At 46.3% G+C, this 19,814-nt stretch overlaps 1 protein-coding gene across 1 annotated transcript in view; it reads left to right on the plus strand.

Annotated features, from left to right (window-relative positions):
- Positions 1-19,814, plus strand: part of PDHX (pyruvate dehydrogenase complex component X) — a 120,040-nt gene that overhangs the window by 57,000 nt on the left and 43,226 nt on the right. Inside the window, exons 6-7 of the mRNA XM_088459019.1 lie at positions 15,527-15,707; positions 16,941-17,088. Coding sequence (XP_088315145.1) covers positions 15,527-15,707; positions 16,941-17,088 — 329 coding nt within the window. The remainder of the gene's footprint in view (positions 1-15,526; positions 15,708-16,940; positions 17,089-19,814) is intronic.

The raw sequence follows: 19,814 nt of genomic DNA on the forward strand, positions 1-19,814 counted from the left end.
CATGGTGACATACTTTCTCTACTGCCCGATCTTATAAGGGGTCTATGTACTAAGCAGTGTTAGGAGACAGAGTGAAAAGTGATAAGGTACCAGCCAATCAGCTCCCAACTGTCATCTCACAGGCTGTGTTTGAAAAATTACCGTTGGGAGCTGATTGGCTGGCACCTTGGGGTAGATGTATTATAGCGGCACGTACCGTGCCGCTGTAATGCTTCCCGCTTCGTCTCTTTACCGAGGCGAAGCACTACCGATGAGATGTAAGAACATCTCATCGGCCGGAGAGGGGGATCGTTAACTCCCCCCTCCGGCGCTACCAGTTAGAGACCACAGAGCATCAGCCTAGTGCTGATGCGCTGTGGCTGTCCCGGCCAGCTCCACTGAGCATGCGCGGGATCCCCGCGTGGAGCCCTGGAGCCGGCAGCCGCCGCAGCAGGCACAGCGCTGTCCCTGCTGTGGGGATAGGCTAGTGCCAGGCTGTAGCTGTCGGTAACGACAGCTACAGCTGGCCGAACGGTCAGACGATCTGACCGTTCCTACATGGCCCTGCCGCTCGGCGCTGCTATCTTGTAGATAGCAGCGCCGATAATGACGGGCGCATAGCGCCCCTGTCATTTACCGCCCAGACCCCCGATAATACATCGGTGAGAAGCGTTATCAGCGCACATAACGTGCGCTGATACCGTTTCTGGGCTTTGTACATCTCCCCCCTTATCACTTTTCACTCTGTCTCCTAACACTGCTTAGTAAATAGACCCCTTATCTGGTAGTTATCCCCTCAGAAGCAGCTCGGACATACTACGGGTGTTTTCACTGTAGCAGTGGTACAATTAGTCTGATCTGCACTGATCGCTTAGCGAGCACAGCTCTTCCGGCACTGCAAACCCTAGGAGGAAGGTGCCGATAGTACATATGACACGCATGTGCATTCAGAGTGAGCGCTGAACAGGCATGAGATTGCATCCCATGTTCAGTCTAGCATGTGAACACCGGTATGCGGTTACATTACCACCGCACGGAATGCCGGCCATCGAAATCCCAACGGCGGAAGGCTGACCCGGGACTAAAGATAGGCGTCGAAATGCTGACGCCCGGCATCCCGAATGAGGTCAGCCGGGGAGAGTTAGCTTGTAGCCGCGGGAAGAGGGTAAGGTTTAGACCCCCCTCGGGGGGGAGGTTAGGGTTGGTCACCCCCTCGGGGGGGAAGGTTAGGGTTGGGCACCCCCTCGGGGGGGAAGGTTAGGGTTGGGCACCCCCTCGGGGGGGAAGGTTAGGGTTGGGCACCCCCTCGGGGGGGGAGGTTAGGGTTGGGCACCCCCTCGGGGGGGTTAGGTCAAGGCTGCAGAAAGGGGGGGTTTTAGGCACCCCTAAGGGAGGGTTGGGGTGGGGGGGGTCCGTAAGAGGGAATACCGGACGCTGTCGGGATATCCTCCTTTTGGGCTTCCGGCATTGGTATGCGAACCAGCGGCTTTTCATTTCATACCGATTTCGTGCACAGGATACGTTTGCAGTTTAGGATGACGCTGTGGTGCACAATGTGTTGAACGCTGCTTACACTAAGCGCAGATGGCTATATGGAAACCGCCATTACAGTAGTAGCCCTTGCTGTGGTCATCCTTTTGCGTATGGCTGATTTATCTATTCTAGCAGTCTGTCCTGAATGATATAAAGGCATTGGTAAAAACACAGAAGTAAGACGGAAAGAAAGGTAGCAGTAGGATGCGCCAAGAATAATAAATAAAAGTTGTCAGAAGGTGAGAGAACTCCTGCGAGAGCCTTTCATACCTTGTATGTGCTGTACGGTATAAATAACCATTAAATCATCGCTTCCGCTTCACAAGTCTGCGAGGAGCCGACAGATCTCTCTGTATTTTTAGATTTTGCCTTTTTGGTGGCTGAACCTCCTTGTGCTGTAAATGTGCGGTTACCATCCCCAGGAAACTAATGATGGAAGTGATATATTATGAAACACTGCTTAAAATATCTTGTAATTATAACATTGTGAATCTTCTGACACTTTCCCATGCACACATTCCGCTGGATGCCTAACACGACCAGTGTGAAACATTCCTGAGTGAGAGCTGGGTGTGTAATGCGGCTGAGATAGGAAAGCTTATCGAGAATAACAAAAAATGCCAAGGACCCTTCACAACAAATCATGGGTGACGTCACTTGTGGTCAGGGTTATTGTGGGCTTCCTGCCGCTGAGCGTAAAACTGCTTCACCCCCCACATTGAGCACCATCCATCATACCAGTCATTGGTATACAACATATTCGGGTGGCACATTGACAGTATGTAATATCCTACCCATCGTACTAACGTGCCTATTAGTACACTGAGCGGTTGTAAAAAATCAGCCATAGTAGTATCCGGTCAGTTGGTCGACATTCAGAAGGCCATCAACCACTCGACACATGGGTTTTTTTGTTGACTGTTCGGATTAGGTTAGTGGTTAGGATGAGGGGTTAGGACAGTGGTTGGGGTGAGGGGTTAGGATTAGGCTAGTGGTTTGGTTAAGGTGAGGGGTTAGGCTAGTGGTGAAGGTTGCTTAGGGTGAGGGGTTGGGCTAGTGGTTAGGGTTAGGCTAGTGGTTAGGGATAGGTTAGTGGTTGAGGTGAGGGGTTAGGATTAGGCTAGTACTTAGGGTAAGGGGTTAGGCTAGTGGTTAGGATTAGGCTAGTAGTTAGGAATAGGCTAGTGGTTGAGGTGAGAGGTTAGAATTAGACTAGTGGTGAGGGATTAGGGTAAGGGGTTAGGCTAGTAGTTAGGGATAGGCTAGTGGTTGAGGTGAGGGGTTAGGATTAGGCTATTGGTGAGGGGTTAGGCGAGTGGTTAGGGTTAGGCTAGTAGTTAGGGATAGGCTAATGGTTGAGGTGAGAGGTTAGGATTAGGCTAGTGCTTAGGGTAAAGGGTTAGGCTAGTGGTTAGGGTTAGGCTAGTAGTTAGGGATAGGCTAGTGGGTGAGGGGTTAGGATTTGACTAGTGGTTATGGTTAGGCTAGTGGTTAAGGTGATGTGTTAGGATTAGGCTAGTAGTTGTGTATAGGCTAGTGGATGAGGGGTTAGGATTAGGCTAGTGGTGAAGGGTTAGGCTAGTGCTCAGGGTAAGGGGTTAGGATAGTGGTTAGGGTTTGGCTAGTGGTTAAGGTGAGGGGTTAGGATTAGGCTAGTAGTTAGGGATAGGCTAGTGGGTGACGGGTTAGGATTAGGCTAGTGCTGTTCCCTTCATAGATTTTACTTATTATTTAACATTATTAGTATGTGTTTGGATATTCAAGAGATTTTACACCTTTCAAACTTGTTTTTATAAACCCCATAAACTCTTCCCCGCACTTGTAGTTGATGGGGGTACCCTCCGTATTTAGGGGCCCAGTGTGCTTTTCTGGCTGATCTGTCTTCACTTAGAGATCCCTGCACTGATCATAACTAGTTGTACATAATGGGAACCTGCGCCTGGCCTCACAAGCTGACACTCTGCGTTCAGTCTCTCCCGCCATGCAGGTATAAATGGTATACATTTCCAAGAGCCGCTATTTCAGATAATTAACTTTGTTTGGCAACTCAAGACATGGGGGTCAATTCAGCGAGGGGGCAAGTTGCCATTGTAGTGGGATAGAAAAACACCAGAAATGGGAGCTGAACTCATGGACCGATCTTGGCCTGGAACTTGTGGATTTTTGTACACCACGTGAACGAAAATCCGTGAGTCCAGCGGTAGCGCTTGCACCAAACATAGCACTTGGCATTCAGGACAGAAAGTTAAACATTGGTCTCATCTGCCTGCACTTGGTAAATGGATCTTCTGAATATTCCCGGAAGCTCTAAATGAGATTCCACGCGAGTCCTCTTTTTGCCACTTTCCTATAATGAGCAAATTTGTGAGGTGCCCGGGTTTTTGTTGTCCTATCTTTGCCCTGGAAGTCTATCACTCTGTAAGAGCAGCCGTAGACCTCTAGGTCACCCCCCTAACACGTATGTGCACATCTCACAGTGAGGCTCGTTTTGGAGGACGGCGCATTCTGGCTGAACTCACAGTTGCGCCATGTCTTATCCATTTCTTTGAGGGGCTTGACAGTGCTGCTTGGAATTTTAAGGGTTATATTTACTAAAGTGAGAGTTTTTAGAAGTGGAGATGTTGCCCATAGCAATCAGATCTACTTCACATTTAACTATTATTATTACTTTATATTTATAGGGCGCCACAAGTGGTCCGCAGCGCCGTACATACAGTACAGGGTGTACAGAACATTACATTACAATACAGTAACCAAAATATAAACAGAACACTAGTAACAATTAGCAACACAATTCTCCATACACAGTACAGCTGGGAAGGTGAAGGCTGTCATAGAAGTGCTAGAGAAGAGGCTGTGAGACAGTGGGGAGGAGGACCCTGCTCCTAGGAGCTTACAATCTAGGGGAAAGGGGAGACAGACAGATGACATGAGGCATGAGTGTGTAGAGAGGGACCTGAGTGCAGGTCACGGTTATGTGGTGGAAGGGTATGCTTTGGTGAACAGGTGGGTTTTCAGTGCACGTTTGAAGCTCTGCAGGGTCGGGGAGAGCCTGATCGAGTGAGGGCGTTCATTCCAGTGGAGGTGCGCTGCACGGGCAAAATCTTGGATACGTGCATGAGATGAAGTAACCAGGGTGGAGGAGAGGTAACAGTCATTGGCAGACCGGAGTGGATGGGAGGGAGTATGTAAGGAGATGAGGTTGGAGATGTAGGGAGCAGTGGAGTTAGAGAGGGCCTTGTATGTGAAGGTGAGGAGTTTGAAGAGGATTCTGTAGGGGAATTGGAGCCAGTGCAGGTTTTGGCAGAGGGGAGCAGCAGAAGTGGAACGGTGGGAGAGGAAGATAAGTCTAGCTCCGGCATTGAGAACAGACTGGAGGGAGCAAGATGGTAACATGGGAGGCCAGTGAGGAGAAGGTTGCAGTAGTCAAGCTGAGAAACGATTAATGAATGAATAATCAGTTTGGTAGCATTCTGGGAGAGGAAAGGCCTAATGCGAGCGATGTTGCGTAGCTGGAACTGACAGGATTGAGCCAGAGATTGAATGTGGGGGTTGAAGGAGAGGGTGGAGTCAAGGGTGACACCCAAGCAGCGAAGTTGGGGGACTGGGGAGATTATGGTGTTAACAGTGATAGCGAGATTGGATGGAGTTGAGACTCTTATTAGGGGGAAAGATGAGGAGTTCGGTTTTGTCCATGTTGAGCTTCAGAGAGCACTCGGACATCCAGGAAGAGATGGCGGAGAGGCAGCTGGATACCTGAGAGAGGACAGAAGGGGAGAGCACCTTCATGAAGATAATAGCTAGAATCTGGTTGCTATGGGCAATATCTCCATTTCTAAAAAAATCTCACTTTAGTAAACATACCCCAAAGTATTTTGTAGCCCTTTTTTATTTATTTTTTTAGAACTTTTTCTGGAATTTGATCTTCATGATGAAGCTCTTGTTTTGAAATTCTCTGGGAACTGTGATAGACAGATGCAGAGGAGGTGGACAGGGTTTGCAGTGACTATGCCTGGATTCCATGTCAGCGGACCACATGGAGGTCTTCTGTGATAGGGCAGAGCTGGGGAGAAGGGGCTGCACTCTGGAGCAGTATCACCCCACCCCTCACATAAAGATTGTTTGCTAGTTATGCTCCTTGGATATACCTAACCCCAACTTACATTTTACACTGGGGCTCAGCGCTTGTAGCTACCACTAAGCTGTCATGGGGCTGCATATCTGTCCTCGTTCCTGTCCTCCTGAGGCTGTCTATTGTTTCTGACTGTTTGCTCTGGTTTATGAGATGCTCTGCCTGCCTGTCTGGCTGGCATTACTGCAATATTCACTCCAAGTTAAAGTTACATGGTGACGTTCCTATAGATGTAAGGATTCCACTACTCCAATGAAGGCTTCAAGCAGATAGATCTGGTCCGCCAGTGACATTGATTGCATGTCAGTTACCATGTCTTATTACTCCTGGACATCTCCAGGTTGGGTAATTACCTAATGCACTATTAATTTCTATTGCCTCCAGGTCTTGAAGCCCTTCCGCTAAACATTCACAAGGCTTAGAGCAATACGACTGATGGCTTCTCGCCTGGTCACCATAGAGACGTGCCAACAATTTAATTAGAGATCAGAGTCTTGTGGACACTGCTCGTTCTATACATATTTTAGTTCCTTTTTCTTTTTTTTTTTTACGTTTTCAGAAGGATGAAACAAGCTAATTTTCAGCAGAGTATCACATATATATATATATATATATATGCGCACACACACACTGCTTGTGTTATACATCACCTTGCTTTTCCTGTCTGTCACTTTTTGTTTTCTGCATACACACAGACTAACCCTTTATCTCCCAGCTCACCGGTGAGCCTTTGCCTGCCATAGCAGAGCTCCCCTGCTGTGCCAGCTGAAGGGTTAATGAAGGCACGATCCGTGGAGCATTTGTTTTGCAGATGGGTGCGAGATTTGAGCAGAATAGAAAGCTTTCTAAAATGAGAGCCCTGGGGGGGGTCTAACGTTACTTCCAGATGAATTCCTAATGAGTATGGAAATGTATTTATAGAAACACTTAAATGCATATTTCCCATCCTATTTATATGATCGTGCGCTATGTTATTTATTGACTGTGCGTCGCCTATTGTTTGTTTTAAAGCCCAGTTGCTGGGAAAGCCCACCTGGGACACACCGTAAGAACCGTACCTACAGTGTAAAGTGAGCACCTGAACGTGTGCCAGTCTATTAATATGTAAAGCTGGCCACACACTAGACCAACTTTCATCCAACCATCCAACTAGCTGATTGGTTGGAATGACAATCTGGTAACGTATGGGAGTAACCGCTCAGCAATTTGCTCCTAAATGCCAGAAAACAGATGAAAATGGCGTCAGACAAGTTTGTTAAATGTTTGATCTAAACAATTTGTTAAAACAACAGTTTTTGTCCATTTTCCGGCGTTTGGGAGCAAATTGCTGATTGTCATTTGCTTTCATTCCTTACCAGGTTTTCATTCCAACCAATCAACTAGTTGGCTGGTTGGATGTAAATTGGTCTAGTGTGTGGCCAACTTTACACTGTACATCGCACGCTGGTCCTGCTCCCTATACATTATCTGCTTTCACAGCGGTATAGTGCCTCGTGCCTCAGTGATGTCTCTTATTAATGTGACTATTGATCCATCAGATATTACCTACCTCCTGGCTGTAGAGGTGAGTCAGGAGCTGACAATTATGGACACACATTTTAGTTTCCATTTTGCTACGTTGATTGTAAAGTACAGATAGTAATTTTGCAAAGTCTTTGTTTTCTGATGATACATCAGTGTCATGTACATAAACAGTCGCATTTTCTTTCTATACAGCAACTTTCTGCAATCTGCTGACGGAACTGACAGCCTGTGACCACTGTGTCCCCGCTCTTGTTTAATTAATGCGACCTGGAGGCTTTGGTGGGTGAGGGGATGAGGCACACGCTGGTCCCAAGCACCTGCCCAGGGGGAGTTGTTCATGTGACCTCATTAAAGTGACACTTGAAAATCACGGACTACGCCAGCAGCATTAACCCCGGGTGTGCTGATATAGCGTTTCCTATGCTTTATGCTTAGATAGACGGTGTAGAGGAGGATATAATGAATATTGAAAAAATTCAATAAAATAGAGTATTGTGCATTAATGGGCAGCAGATGTGCTAGTGGTGCACTGTGTAGGACCTCGTGATCTGGGGCATATAACATGCCTGATTAAGATACAATTTACCCGGTTGAAAGCACAAGTTTAAACTGGCACATTTTATTATTAGTCTGTTAGGTTATCAGAGCTCATCAGTGCAGGATAGTCTTCATGTGACAGGATACTAGGATATCAGAGCTCATTAGTGCAGGATAGTCTTCAGGTGACAGGATACTAGGTTATCAGAGCTCATTAGTGCAGGATAGTCTTCAGGTGACAGGATACTAGGATATCAGAGCTCATCAGTGCAGGATAGTCTTCAGGTGACAGGATACTAGGTTATCAGAGCTCATTAGTGCAGGATAGTCTTCAGGTGAAGGGATACTAGGTTATCAGAGCTCATCAGTGCAGGATAGTCTTCAGGTGACGGGATACTAGGATATCAGAGCTCATTAGTGCAGGATAGTCTTCAGGTGACAGGATACTAGGATATCAGAGCTCATCAGTGCAGGATAGTCTTCAGGTGACGGGATACTAGGATATCAGAGCTCATTAGTGCAGGATAGTCTTCATGTGACAGGATACTAGGTTATCAGTGCAGGATAGTCTTCAGGTGACAGGATACTAGGTTATCAGAGCTCATCAGTGCAGGATAGTCTTCAGGTGACAGGATACTAGGTTATCAGAGCTCATCAGTGCAGGATAGTCTTCATGTGACAGGATACTAGGTTATCAGTGCAGGATAGTCTTCAGGTGACCGGATACTAGGATATCAGAGCTCATTAGTGCAGGATAGTCTTCAGGTGACAGGATACTAGGTTATCAGAGCTCATTAGTGCAGGATAGTCTTCAGGTGACAGGATACTAGGTTATCAGAGCTCATCAGTGCAGGATAGTCTTCAGGTGACAGGATACTAGGTTATCAGAGCTCATCAGTGCAGGATAGTCTTCAGGTGACAGGATACTAGGTTATCAGAGCTCATTAGTGCACGATAGTCTTCAGGTGACAGGATACTAGGTTATCAGAGCTCATCAGTGCAGGATAGTCTTCATGTGACAGGATACTAGGATATCAGAGCTCATTAGTGCAGGATAGTCTTCAGGTGACATGAGCTCTGATAACCTAGTATCCTGTCACCTGAAGACTATCCTGCACTAATGAGCTCTGATATCCTAGTATCCTGTCACATGAAGACTATCCTGCACTGATGAGCTCTGATAACCTAGTATCCTGTCACCTGAAGACTATCCTGCACTAATGAGCTCTGATAACCTAGTATCCTGTCACATGAAGACTATCCTGCACTGATGAGCTCTGATATCCTAGTATCCTGTCACTTGTAGACTATCCTGAACTGATGAGCTCTGATAACCTAGTATCCTGTCACCTGAAGACTATCCTGCTCTGATGAGCTCTGATATCCTAGTATGCAGTCACATGAAGACTATCCTGCACTAATGAGCTCTGATATCCTAGTATTCCTTCACCTGAAGACTATCCTGCACTGATGAGCTCTGATAACCTAGTATCCAGTCACATGAGGACTATCCTGCACTGATGAGCTCTGATAACCTAGTATCCTGTCACCTGAAGACTATCCTGCACTGATGAGCTCTGATAACCTAGTATCCTGTCACCTGAAGACTATCCTGCACTGATGAGCTCTGATAACCTAGTATCCTGTCACCTGAAGACTATCCTGCACTGATAACCTAGTATCCTGTCACATGAAGACTATCCTGCACTAATGAGCTCTGATATCCTAGTATCCCGTCACCTGAAGACTATCCTGCACTGATGAGCTCTGATATCCTAGTATCCTGTCACCTGAAGACTATCCTGCACTAATGAGCTCTGATATCCTAGTATCCCGTCACCTGAAGACTATCCTGCACTGATGAGCTCTGATAACCTAGTATCCTGTCACCTGAAGACTATCCTGCACTGATGAGCTCTGATATCCTAGTATCCTGTCACCTGAAGACTATCCTGCACTAATGAGCTCTGATAACCTAGTATCCTGTCACCTGAAGACTATCCTGCACTAATGAGCTCTGATAACCTAGTATCCCTGTCACCTGAAGACTATCCTGCACTTATGAGCTCTGATAACCTAGTATCCTAAGTGCAGGATAGTCTTCAGGTGACAGGGATACTAGGTTATCAGAGCTCATTAGTGCAGGATAGTCTTCAGGTGACAGGATACTAGGTTATCAGAGCTCATCAGTGCAGGATAGTCTTCAGGTGACAGGATACTAGGTTATCAGAGCTCATTAGTGCAGGATAGTCTTCAGGTGACAGGATACTAGGATATCAGAGCTCATCAGTGCAGGATAGTCTTCAGGTGACAGGATACTAGGTTATCAGAGCTCATTAGTGCAGGATAGTCTTCAGGTGACAGGATACTAGGTTATCAGAGCTCATCAGTGCAGGATAGTCTTCAGGTGACGGGATACTAGGATATCAGAGCTCATTAGTGCAGGATAGTCTTCAGGTGACAGGATACTAGGTTATCAGAGCTCATCAGTGCAGGATAGTCTTCAGGTGACAGGATACTAGGTTATCAGAGCTCATCAGTGCAGGATAGTCTTCATGTGACAGGATACTAGGATATCAGAGCTCATCAGTGCAGGATAGTCTTCAGGTGACAGGATACTAGGTTATCAGAGCTCATCAGTGCAGGATAGTCTTCATGTGACAGGATACTAGGTTATCAGTGCAGGATAGTCTTCAGGTGACAGGATACTAGGATATCAGAGCTCATTAGTGCAGGATAGTCTTCATGTGACAGGATACTAGGTTATCAGTGCAGGATAGTCTTCAGGTGACAGGATACTAGGTTATCAGAGCTCATCAGTGCAGGATAGTCTTCAGGTGACAGGATACTAGGTTATCAGAGCTCATCAGTGCAGGATAGTCTTCATGTGACAGGATACTAGGTTATCAGTGCAGGATAGTCTTCAGGTGACAGGATACTTGGATATCAGAGCTCATTAGTGCAGGATAGTCTTCAGGTGACTGGATACTAGGATATCAGAGCTCATCAGTGCAGGATAGTCTTCATGTGACAGGATACTAGGTTATCAGAGCTCATCAGTGCAGGATAGTCTTCATGTGACAGGATACTAGGTTATCAGTGCAGGATAGTCTTCAGGTGACAGGATACTAGGATATCAGAGCTCATTAGTGCAGGATAGTCTTCAGGTGACAGGATACTAGGTTATCAGAGCTCATCAGTGCAGGATAGTCTTCAGGTGAAGGGATACTAGGATATCAGAGCTCATTAGTGCAGGATAGTCTTCATGTGACAGGATACTAGGTTATCAATGCAGGATAGTCTTCAGGTGACAGGATACTAGGTTATCAGAGCTCATCAGTGCAGGATAGTCTTCAGGTGACAGGATACTAGGTTATCAGAGCTCATCAGTGCAGGATAGTCTTCATGTGACAGGATACTAGGTTATCAGTGCAGGATAGTCTTCAGGTGACAGGATACTAGGATATCAGAGCTCATTAGTGCAGGATAGTCTTCAGGTGACTGGATACTAGGATATCAGAGCTCATTAGTGCAGGATAGTCTTCAGGTGACGGGATACTAGGATATCAGAGCTCATCAGTGCAGGATAGTCTTCATGTGACAGGATACTAGGTTATCAGAGCTCATCAGTGCAGGATAGTCTTCATGTGACAGGATACTAGGTTATCAGTGCAGGATAGTCTTCAGGTGACAGGATACTAGGATATCAGAGCTCATTAGTGCAGGATAGTCTTCAGGTGACTGGATACTAGGATATCAGAGCTCATTAGTGCAGGATAGTCTTCAGGTGACGGGATACTAGGATATCAGAGCTCATTAGTGCAGGATAGTCTTCAGGTGACTGGATACTAGGATATCAGAGCTCATTAGTGCAGGATAGTCTTCAGGTGACTGGATACTAGGATATCAGAGCTAATCAGTGCAGGATAGTCTTCATGTGACTGGATACTAGGTTATCAGAGCTCATCAGTGCAGGATAGTCTTCAGGTGACGGGATACTAGGTTATCAGAGCTCATCAGTGCAGGATAGTCTTCAGGTGACAGGATACTAGGTTATCAGAGCTCATCAGTGCAGGATAGTCCTCATGTGACTGGATACTAGGTTATCAGAGCTCATCAGTGCAGGATAGTCTTCAGGTGAAGGAATACTAGGATATCAGAGCTCATTAGTGCAGGATAGTCTTCATGTGACTGCATACTAGGATATCAGAGCTCATCAGAGCAGGATAGTCTTCAGGTGACAGGATACTAGGTTATCAGAGCTCATCAGTTCAGGATAGTCTTCATGTGACTGGATACTAGGTTATCAGAGCTCATCAGTTCAGGATAGTCTTCATGTGACTGGATACTAGGTTATCAGAGCTCATTAGTGCAGGATAGTCTTCAGGTGAAGGGATACTAGGTTATCAGAGCTCATTAGTGCAGGATAGTCTTCAGGTGAATGGATACTAGGATATCACAGCTCATCAGTGCAGGATAGTCTTCAGGTGACAGGATACTAGGTTATAAGAGCTCATCAGTTCAGGATAGTCTTCATGTGACTGGATACTAGGTTATCAGAGCTCATTAGTGCAGGATAGTCTTCAGGTGACAGGATACTAGGTTATCAGAGCTCATTAGTGCAGGATAGTCTTCAGGTGAAGGGATACTAGGTTATCAGAGCTCATTAGTGCAGGATAGTCTTCATGTGACAGGATACTAGGATATCAGAGCTCATCAGTGCAGGATAGTCTTCAGGTGACAGGATACTAGGATATCAGAGCTCATTAGTGCAGGATAGTCTTCAGGTGACAGGATACTAGGATATCAGAGCTCATCAGTGCAGGATAGTCTTCAGGTGACAGGATACTAGGTTATCAGAGCTCATCAGTGCAGGATAGTCTTCAGGTGACAGGATACTAGGATATCAGAGCTCATCAATGCAGGATAGTCTTCAGGTGAAGGGATACTAGGTTATCAGAGCTCATCAGTGCAGGATAGTCTTCAGGTGACGGGATACTAGGTTATCAGAGTTCATCAGTGCAGGATAGTCTTCGTGTGACTGGATACTAGGTTATCAGAGCTCATCAGTGCAGGATAGTCTTCAGGTGACAGGATACTAGGATATCAGAGCTCATCAGTGCAGGATAGTCTTCAGGTGACAGGATACTAGGTTATCAGAGCTCATCAGTGCAGGATAGTGTTCATGTGACTGGATACTAGGTTATCAGAGCTCATCAGTGCAGGATAGTCTTCAGGTGACTGGATACTAGGATAGAAGTGCAGGATAGTCTTCAGGTGACAGGATACTAGGTTATCACTGCTCATCAGTGCAGGATAGTCTTCAGGTGACAGGATACTAGGATAGAAGTGCAGGATAGTCTTCAGGTGACAGGATACTAGGATATCAGAGCTCATCAGTGCAGGATAGTCTTCAGGTGACAGGATACTATGTTATCAGAGCTCATCAGTGCAGGATAGTCTTCAGGTGACTGGATACTAGGTTATCAGAGCTCATTAGTGCAGGATAGTCTTCAGGTGACTGGATACTAGGTTATCAGAGCTCATTAGTGCAGGATAGTCTTCAGGTGACGGGATACTAAGTTATCACTGCTCATCAGTGCAGGATAGTCTTCAGGTAACGGGGTACTAGGATATCAGAGCAAATGAGCAACACCCTGGTCAGCAACTCCATACCCAACGTGTAGGGTTCCTGAAATTCCATCACATTACATGCCTTAGCGCTATGGTTCTTTATATGCTAATTTCATTATATTTAGCAATCCTCTAAGGCAGCATTATTAAATCTGGGTTCTGTATGAGACTGAGCATACTAGTTCAAAGAGTGTATCTAAATGGTCATCATGTCTGCAGAATACAATGTTATTTTCCTTTTCTCTATGTATTGGGCTCAATGGGGGTGATCTGCCTTTTAACTGCAAACACTCAGCGTTGCATTTCTCTCCTACACCAGCAGATGGCAGTCTGCATTTTCTGGAAAATTGACCCTGATCTTTTCATTAACTCTGCCTAATGAATTGTGATTTTTGTTGTTTAACATCTGAGGACTGATCAGTAAATAATGCTGTAAATTAGCATACATGGGGAGGGGAGACAGAACAGGCATAAGGGGGATGGCGGGGGTTAGACTAAAGCAGAGCTGGCGACCAGTGTGATATGGAACCTGTCAAATGTTGGATACCTGGCGCCTGTTATGGTTTTACGTACTGGGTGGTGTTAGTTCCTGTTGTATTATTTGCATAGTATTTTAGTAATCAGTAATCAGCCGGTTTGTGGCGCGTATCAGCTGCTTTTTGCGCTAACTTAAAAAAAATAAAATTAAGTTGCACCAGGACGAATATAAATGGGGCGCTGGTTCCCAGTGAATTGATAGGCAGCTTTCTTGGATATACTTGCTCAGAACACAATATATACCAGGGATATTCAACGTGCAGCCCCCCAGCTGTTGTGGAACTACACATCCCAGTATGCCCTGTCACAGTTTTGCAATTAGTGCATGGTAAAACTGCTGTGGCAGGACATGCCGACTTACCCTGATGTAGAGGCATGTATCCACCAGAGCATGGTGCTTTTCTATTTGCTATATATATATATATATATATATATATAATTATATGTACCGTAGCTTTCAGGATGTGCTCGTCATCTGATGAAGCCGCCAGCTGCACAGATTTGCTGCCTTTATGGTGTACTGTTCCTGATTCTATACCCTGGGCCCTATCTAATCCCACAGTGCAGTATATAACGTTGCGCTCATCATCGCCATATTCATGTTCGTTCAGGCTCCCTGCTTACGGCTTCTCCTACTGTATTTATCATACTGTAGTCACTTTAGCCAGAAGCCCATTGTTTCCGACTCTCCTGCCAGCGCACAGGGACAGACTCCTGTTTGGGTACTTTGTATCTTTGCTGTATGTTTTGCTCCATATTTGTAAGTTTTTTCACAAAGATATAATTTCTCCATCTATTTTCCATGAAGGTTGTTTTCATACTTCTGAATAGTAACTTTGCAGGTTATAGTGTGTGGTTACAAATCTATAACCGTTACATATAATTTATAATATAATGCAACGAAGTCCTTTTACATGATGAAATGGATAAATAGAGCCCTTGACACCACTGGGAGTTGACGTACGTCAGACCGGGTACTTCATGCAGTGACTATAACATCTCTCCATAAGCCATCCACAGCGGTGTCACAAGTGTCTAGTCCTTAGAGTTCCGTGAGGACCCGTTATGAGAAACACAAACAGCGCGTGTTTTCCAGATCATCTAGCTGAAGCACAGGTGTGTTAATAGATTAACGCAGTGATCTGCAGGTGATGCTAATTCCTGATACCCTGAAAACACGCACTGTTAAGCTGGCCACACACTAGACCAACTTACATCCAACCAGCCAACTTGTTAATTGGTTGGAATGAAAATCTGGGAAGGTATAGGAGTAAATGATGATCAGCAATTTGCTCCTAAATGCTAGAAAACAGATTAAAATGGTCGGTCAGACAAGTTTGTTAAATGTTTGATCTAAACAAATTGTACAAACAACAGTTTTGGTCCATTTTCCAGCGTTTGGGAGCAAATTGCTGATTGTCATTTGCTTTAATACCTTACCAGATTTTCATTCCAACCAATCAACAAGTTGGCTGGTTGGCCAGATAATCTTTAGATGTGTGGCCAGCTTTAGGGTTCCATGCGGACTGAGTTTGTGAAACTCTGGTGTTGTAACCGCACACCTCGCTAGTTCTTTAGCATGCGGTAAACTTGCAGGGGGACAGAGTTATGTAGGTTCATGGTATTATAACCAGTCTTCTGTACCCTCAGGGACGCTCTTCGCGTCGTGGCACAGAAGTTGGAAGCAGGGCAGAAGGTGGTGAAGACTGCTGCTGCCTCACAGCCAGAACCGTTAACACTGGCTGCTACACCACAGCCTGTGCCTCCACCGTCAGGCTTCCAGCGCCCGTCTGTACCCCCAATGTCTGTCCCTGGGAAGCCCCTCACCCCGGTAAGGTCTGGTGTATGGCTCATGCAGCATTCAATGTACTCTGTAGGTGGGTGCAAGTGTTTCTGGGTATCGTCACATGATTTTCCAGGTGTCACTACCCTGAGGCTCCCCTGCTGACTTTCCTGAGTGCGTCTACCCCAATCAGCGCACTCATGTACTCCATATACCAGTATAATAATGGGGATCGGTATGATTTACCGCCGGCCGCAAATCCCGACAGAGGTGGAAATTCCGATCGTCCATTATTAACCCCACCCTCCCCCCTAACCCTCCCTTAGGGGTGCCTAACCCTAACCCCCCCCCCCAAGTGCCTAACCCTAATCCCCCCTCTAAGTGCCTAAACCTATCCCCCCCCCCCCTTCCACGCCGCCTAAACCTAAGTCCCCTGGGGTGTGCCTAACCCTCACCTCCCCCCGGGGGTGCCTAACCCCCCCTTCCCCTAGCCTAAACCTAACCTCTCGGGGGGGGGGGGGGGGTGCCTAACCCTAACTCGCCCCCGGGAGCCCTAAACCTACCCCCCCCCCTGCGGCTGTCCGCGCCCAGCTTCGATCGGTAAGCCAGGTGTCGGGCTCCCAGCGTAGGTCTAATTACAGGTGTCGGGATTTCGACACCTGTTATTAGACACTTGCCGGGATTAAACTGTCGGGATTCCGTCCGTCGGGTTCCCGACTGCTTCCCTAGTAATGGACTACAGGATGTTCAATCTCTGCCCATCTTAAAACTGAAGATATCGCAGACAAGGGGGTTTATTTATCAAGTGGCGATTTTGCGGCAAAGGCAGCTGCCCCGCTGCTTGTGTCCATCTGCGAATAGGGGCCTTTTTTATTGCTAAAAAAAAAAAAACCAATAAAAGTAATTGGAGAGGCAGAGCCTGCGAGAGGGACGGCGCCAAGTTCTACCCGTATATATGTTTGACTGTTGTTGTTTTGGCGCATTTCTTAAAACGTGGAGGCAGCCTCCTATACGTCAGTATACAGTCATTCATAATAGATATAGCATTGGGTCTGTCCGTATTTAAGTTTGTCATTTGTCTGTCTGATCTGATTTGCGTTACAGTGACCGCGGTTTGCCTGATAATAATCCAGTCTTCTCTCCGTACACCACCAGCAGCTGCAGTCCCTGGGAGTATATCTGCCCGAGGCGACAGCTGACCGAACCGCGTGACGCCGGCCACAGATGAAATATTCCTACGTATGAATATATTATACTTAATGCCCACAAATCTGCTTTCAGGGAACATTTTCAGAAATACCAACCAGCAACATCCGAAAGGTTATTGCCAAGAGGTTAATGGAATCCAAGTCCACCATCCCTCACGCCTACGCCACCGCGGACTGTGACCTTGGGGCGGTTCTCAAACTTAGGAAGGAGCTGGCCAAAGGTCAGTGAGCAAGGGGTAACATGGTGGTCCTGGCGGCCATGGACTTGTGCCTAGTATGAGTATTTTGAATTAAATAAAATATATATATATCTTCTGAGTCTAAACGCATCAATCTCTCACGGCAGAAGCTAAAATGTGACAAAACTGAATAATTACCCGTTGGCGTTTACCTGGCTATTTTGGCCACTGACAATGGTTAAAACTTTGACTTCATTGTATTGGCTGGAACATGTCCTGCAGTTATTGCTAAATACACAAGTTTATCTTTTATGGTTTCCGCCTTTTTGCTTTACAGCCATGTGTTTGTGCTATCAGACAGAATAGCCTTTTGTTGTTTGTTTTATTCTATAACAAAGTTCTTTTGTGCTGTATACGTCCTATTTACCGGGCAGTTCTCTGACGTATCTCAGGGCAACCATAGTAAACAACTCTGTCCAGTGATATAAAGATTTGGCTGAAAAGCACAACAGGAAGCCAGACAGAGGCCCTGATTCAGAGCCGGACGCTCTGACAGAGCGCTCACTCTGAATCAGGGCCGGCCTTCTTGTTTTTTTAGAGCGACCATCGGGCTTGCGACGAGACCCTTGTGGTAGGGTCTCATTGCCGCAAGCCCAAGAGAGATTTCGGCTCAAACAGAGCCGAAATCTCTCCCACTGACATCACTTGTGATGTCAGTGGGGCCGCCCCCCAAACGGAGGCGTTCACATGGGAACGCCTCCGTCTGGGCAGCCATGCCCCCGGCCCGCCCACCAAAGGGGGCGTGCTGTCACTCAACATCGACAGCACGCCACCTTTGGTACGAGACCCGGAGCGCCGGTTTGCCCGTCGCTATCGGGTCTCGTGCCGGCTCCGTCGTGCGCATGTGCACTGGGCCACCATCGACCCGCTTGCGAGCGCATAGCGCTCGCTAGCGGGTCTGAATCAGGCCCAGAGTCCTTTGGTTAGTAAAGTTCGAGGGCATGTACAAACCAACAGAATGGACCCATTTGCAGGTGGGAAACCCCTTTTTAACAAAAAGCGGCAATTAAGGTATTCTTTATTCTTTATTAAAAAAATACTCTCCCTCCGCCCACTAGCATAAACTCTAGGTCCCCGTAGCTCCCAGGGTCCTCGGCTCTGGCTCTGTCGGTAGCAGTCTGTTCTCTAGTGCTTGACCCCCTTCAAGAACAGTAACGAGAGACCGTGATCAGCAATGTAAATCCAGAATACTGATTGGATGTCGGTACAGCGTTCCAATACGTGTTTAGGATGCTGCACCGAATTCCTCTACAGCGAAGAGAAACCTTTACATGCATTTATTTTAGGAAGTAAACATTGGCCTCATGCCAGTAATGCAGCGGGAAGGAGACTGCTTTCAAAACGACTTCCTCACTAATTGGACATCTATGCAGAAGGGGTTAAACTAATATAGATTTGCACACAAACATTTTATTTATTTATTTTTTTTTTTATAGATTATTCTTTAAAAATCCATCAGATTAGGAAAAATAGGTTAGTCGTCTCTTTTTTTTGTGGTTGCTCTATAATCCCGTGTGTCCTGCTCAGCGCCCGGCCTCATTGTTAATGGATGGTTTAACTGCTAATGCAGCCTTTTATTTGCGTAGACGCTTAGTTATTGTGGCTCATTCTAAGGCAAGGTTCTGGGTCAGAGTTTGCTGGTACAGGGCGGTATAATTAGACATTTGACTGTGGAGAGTTGCGTTCATTTCCCGTAAGCCCCCAAAAGCGCGTTTTCCAGCACTGTAAGCGAAACCCGTTTTCAGATTCCCGATCAGTGATGCCGTTTTGTTCCTAAGAACCTGAGACTTTTTTTTTTCCTTTTGCGTTACACCAACGTTAATTTGATGATTGTGCAGTTTACATCCAAGTAAAATTGCTACCGTTAAATGTCAGTGTTCCTCTAGGGAGTCTTAATTAGTGATCATTTTCCACCAGCTTCAAAACATTCCTATGCAAACTGGAACTGAATGAGCCGCCCCCATTAAATCTTTAACCCTTTGTGTTCTCCGAGAATTATTGGGGCCTTCACAAAAACAAGAAAATAGTTCTCGGGTTTCCTCTGCAATATATCACAGTTCTGAAACGGGTCACCGGCTCAACCTGACCGCCACTAAATAAAGAGGGTTTCCCACACACTGGGTGCCGGCAGCTGGGTTTCCTTGGTGGAGAGTTGGAACCAGTGCAGCGTGTGCACAGACAGAGAGAGATTATTAAATCTCTATTGTGCAACTGCCCCAAACAAACAATGCACCTTCCTGTTGAGATTGGAGATTAGCGGTTTATGCCCATTTTATATCAGTTATTATATATATTTTTATTGTTAGGCTGATGTGCGCTGTAAGCCTCATTTGCAAATCCAGCTAAAAGGGTGTAACTCTGTTGCGGTGTAAGGTGATGCAAATGAAAGTATTTTCTTTGCATGCAAAAGAAAAATGATTTATTTTATTTTTTTTGCATGAAGCCCACGAATACATGGGGACAGTGGCTAATTACCCGCGATGCGCTCAGAAATGATATTCACTTACACACCGCTGCTAAGTGGGTTCCCCCCTGGGCGCACACATGTCTATATATCGTGAGCGCATTGGCGGGTGTGGACACTGATATGCCTGTGAACGACATTGTTCAGACATATCGGTTCGGTCCTGCAGCACAGCCGATGTTGATATATCGGTGCATCTGCATGTGTGTACGGGCGTTTTGCCGACCATCCATACACTTTGCTG

This window comes from Taudactylus pleione, unplaced genomic scaffold, assembly GCF_031769625.1.
Source record: "Taudactylus pleione unplaced genomic scaffold, aTauple2 ptg000887l, whole genome shotgun sequence".
Taxonomy (NCBI): Eukaryota; Metazoa; Chordata; class Amphibia; order Anura; family Myobatrachidae; genus Taudactylus; species Taudactylus pleione.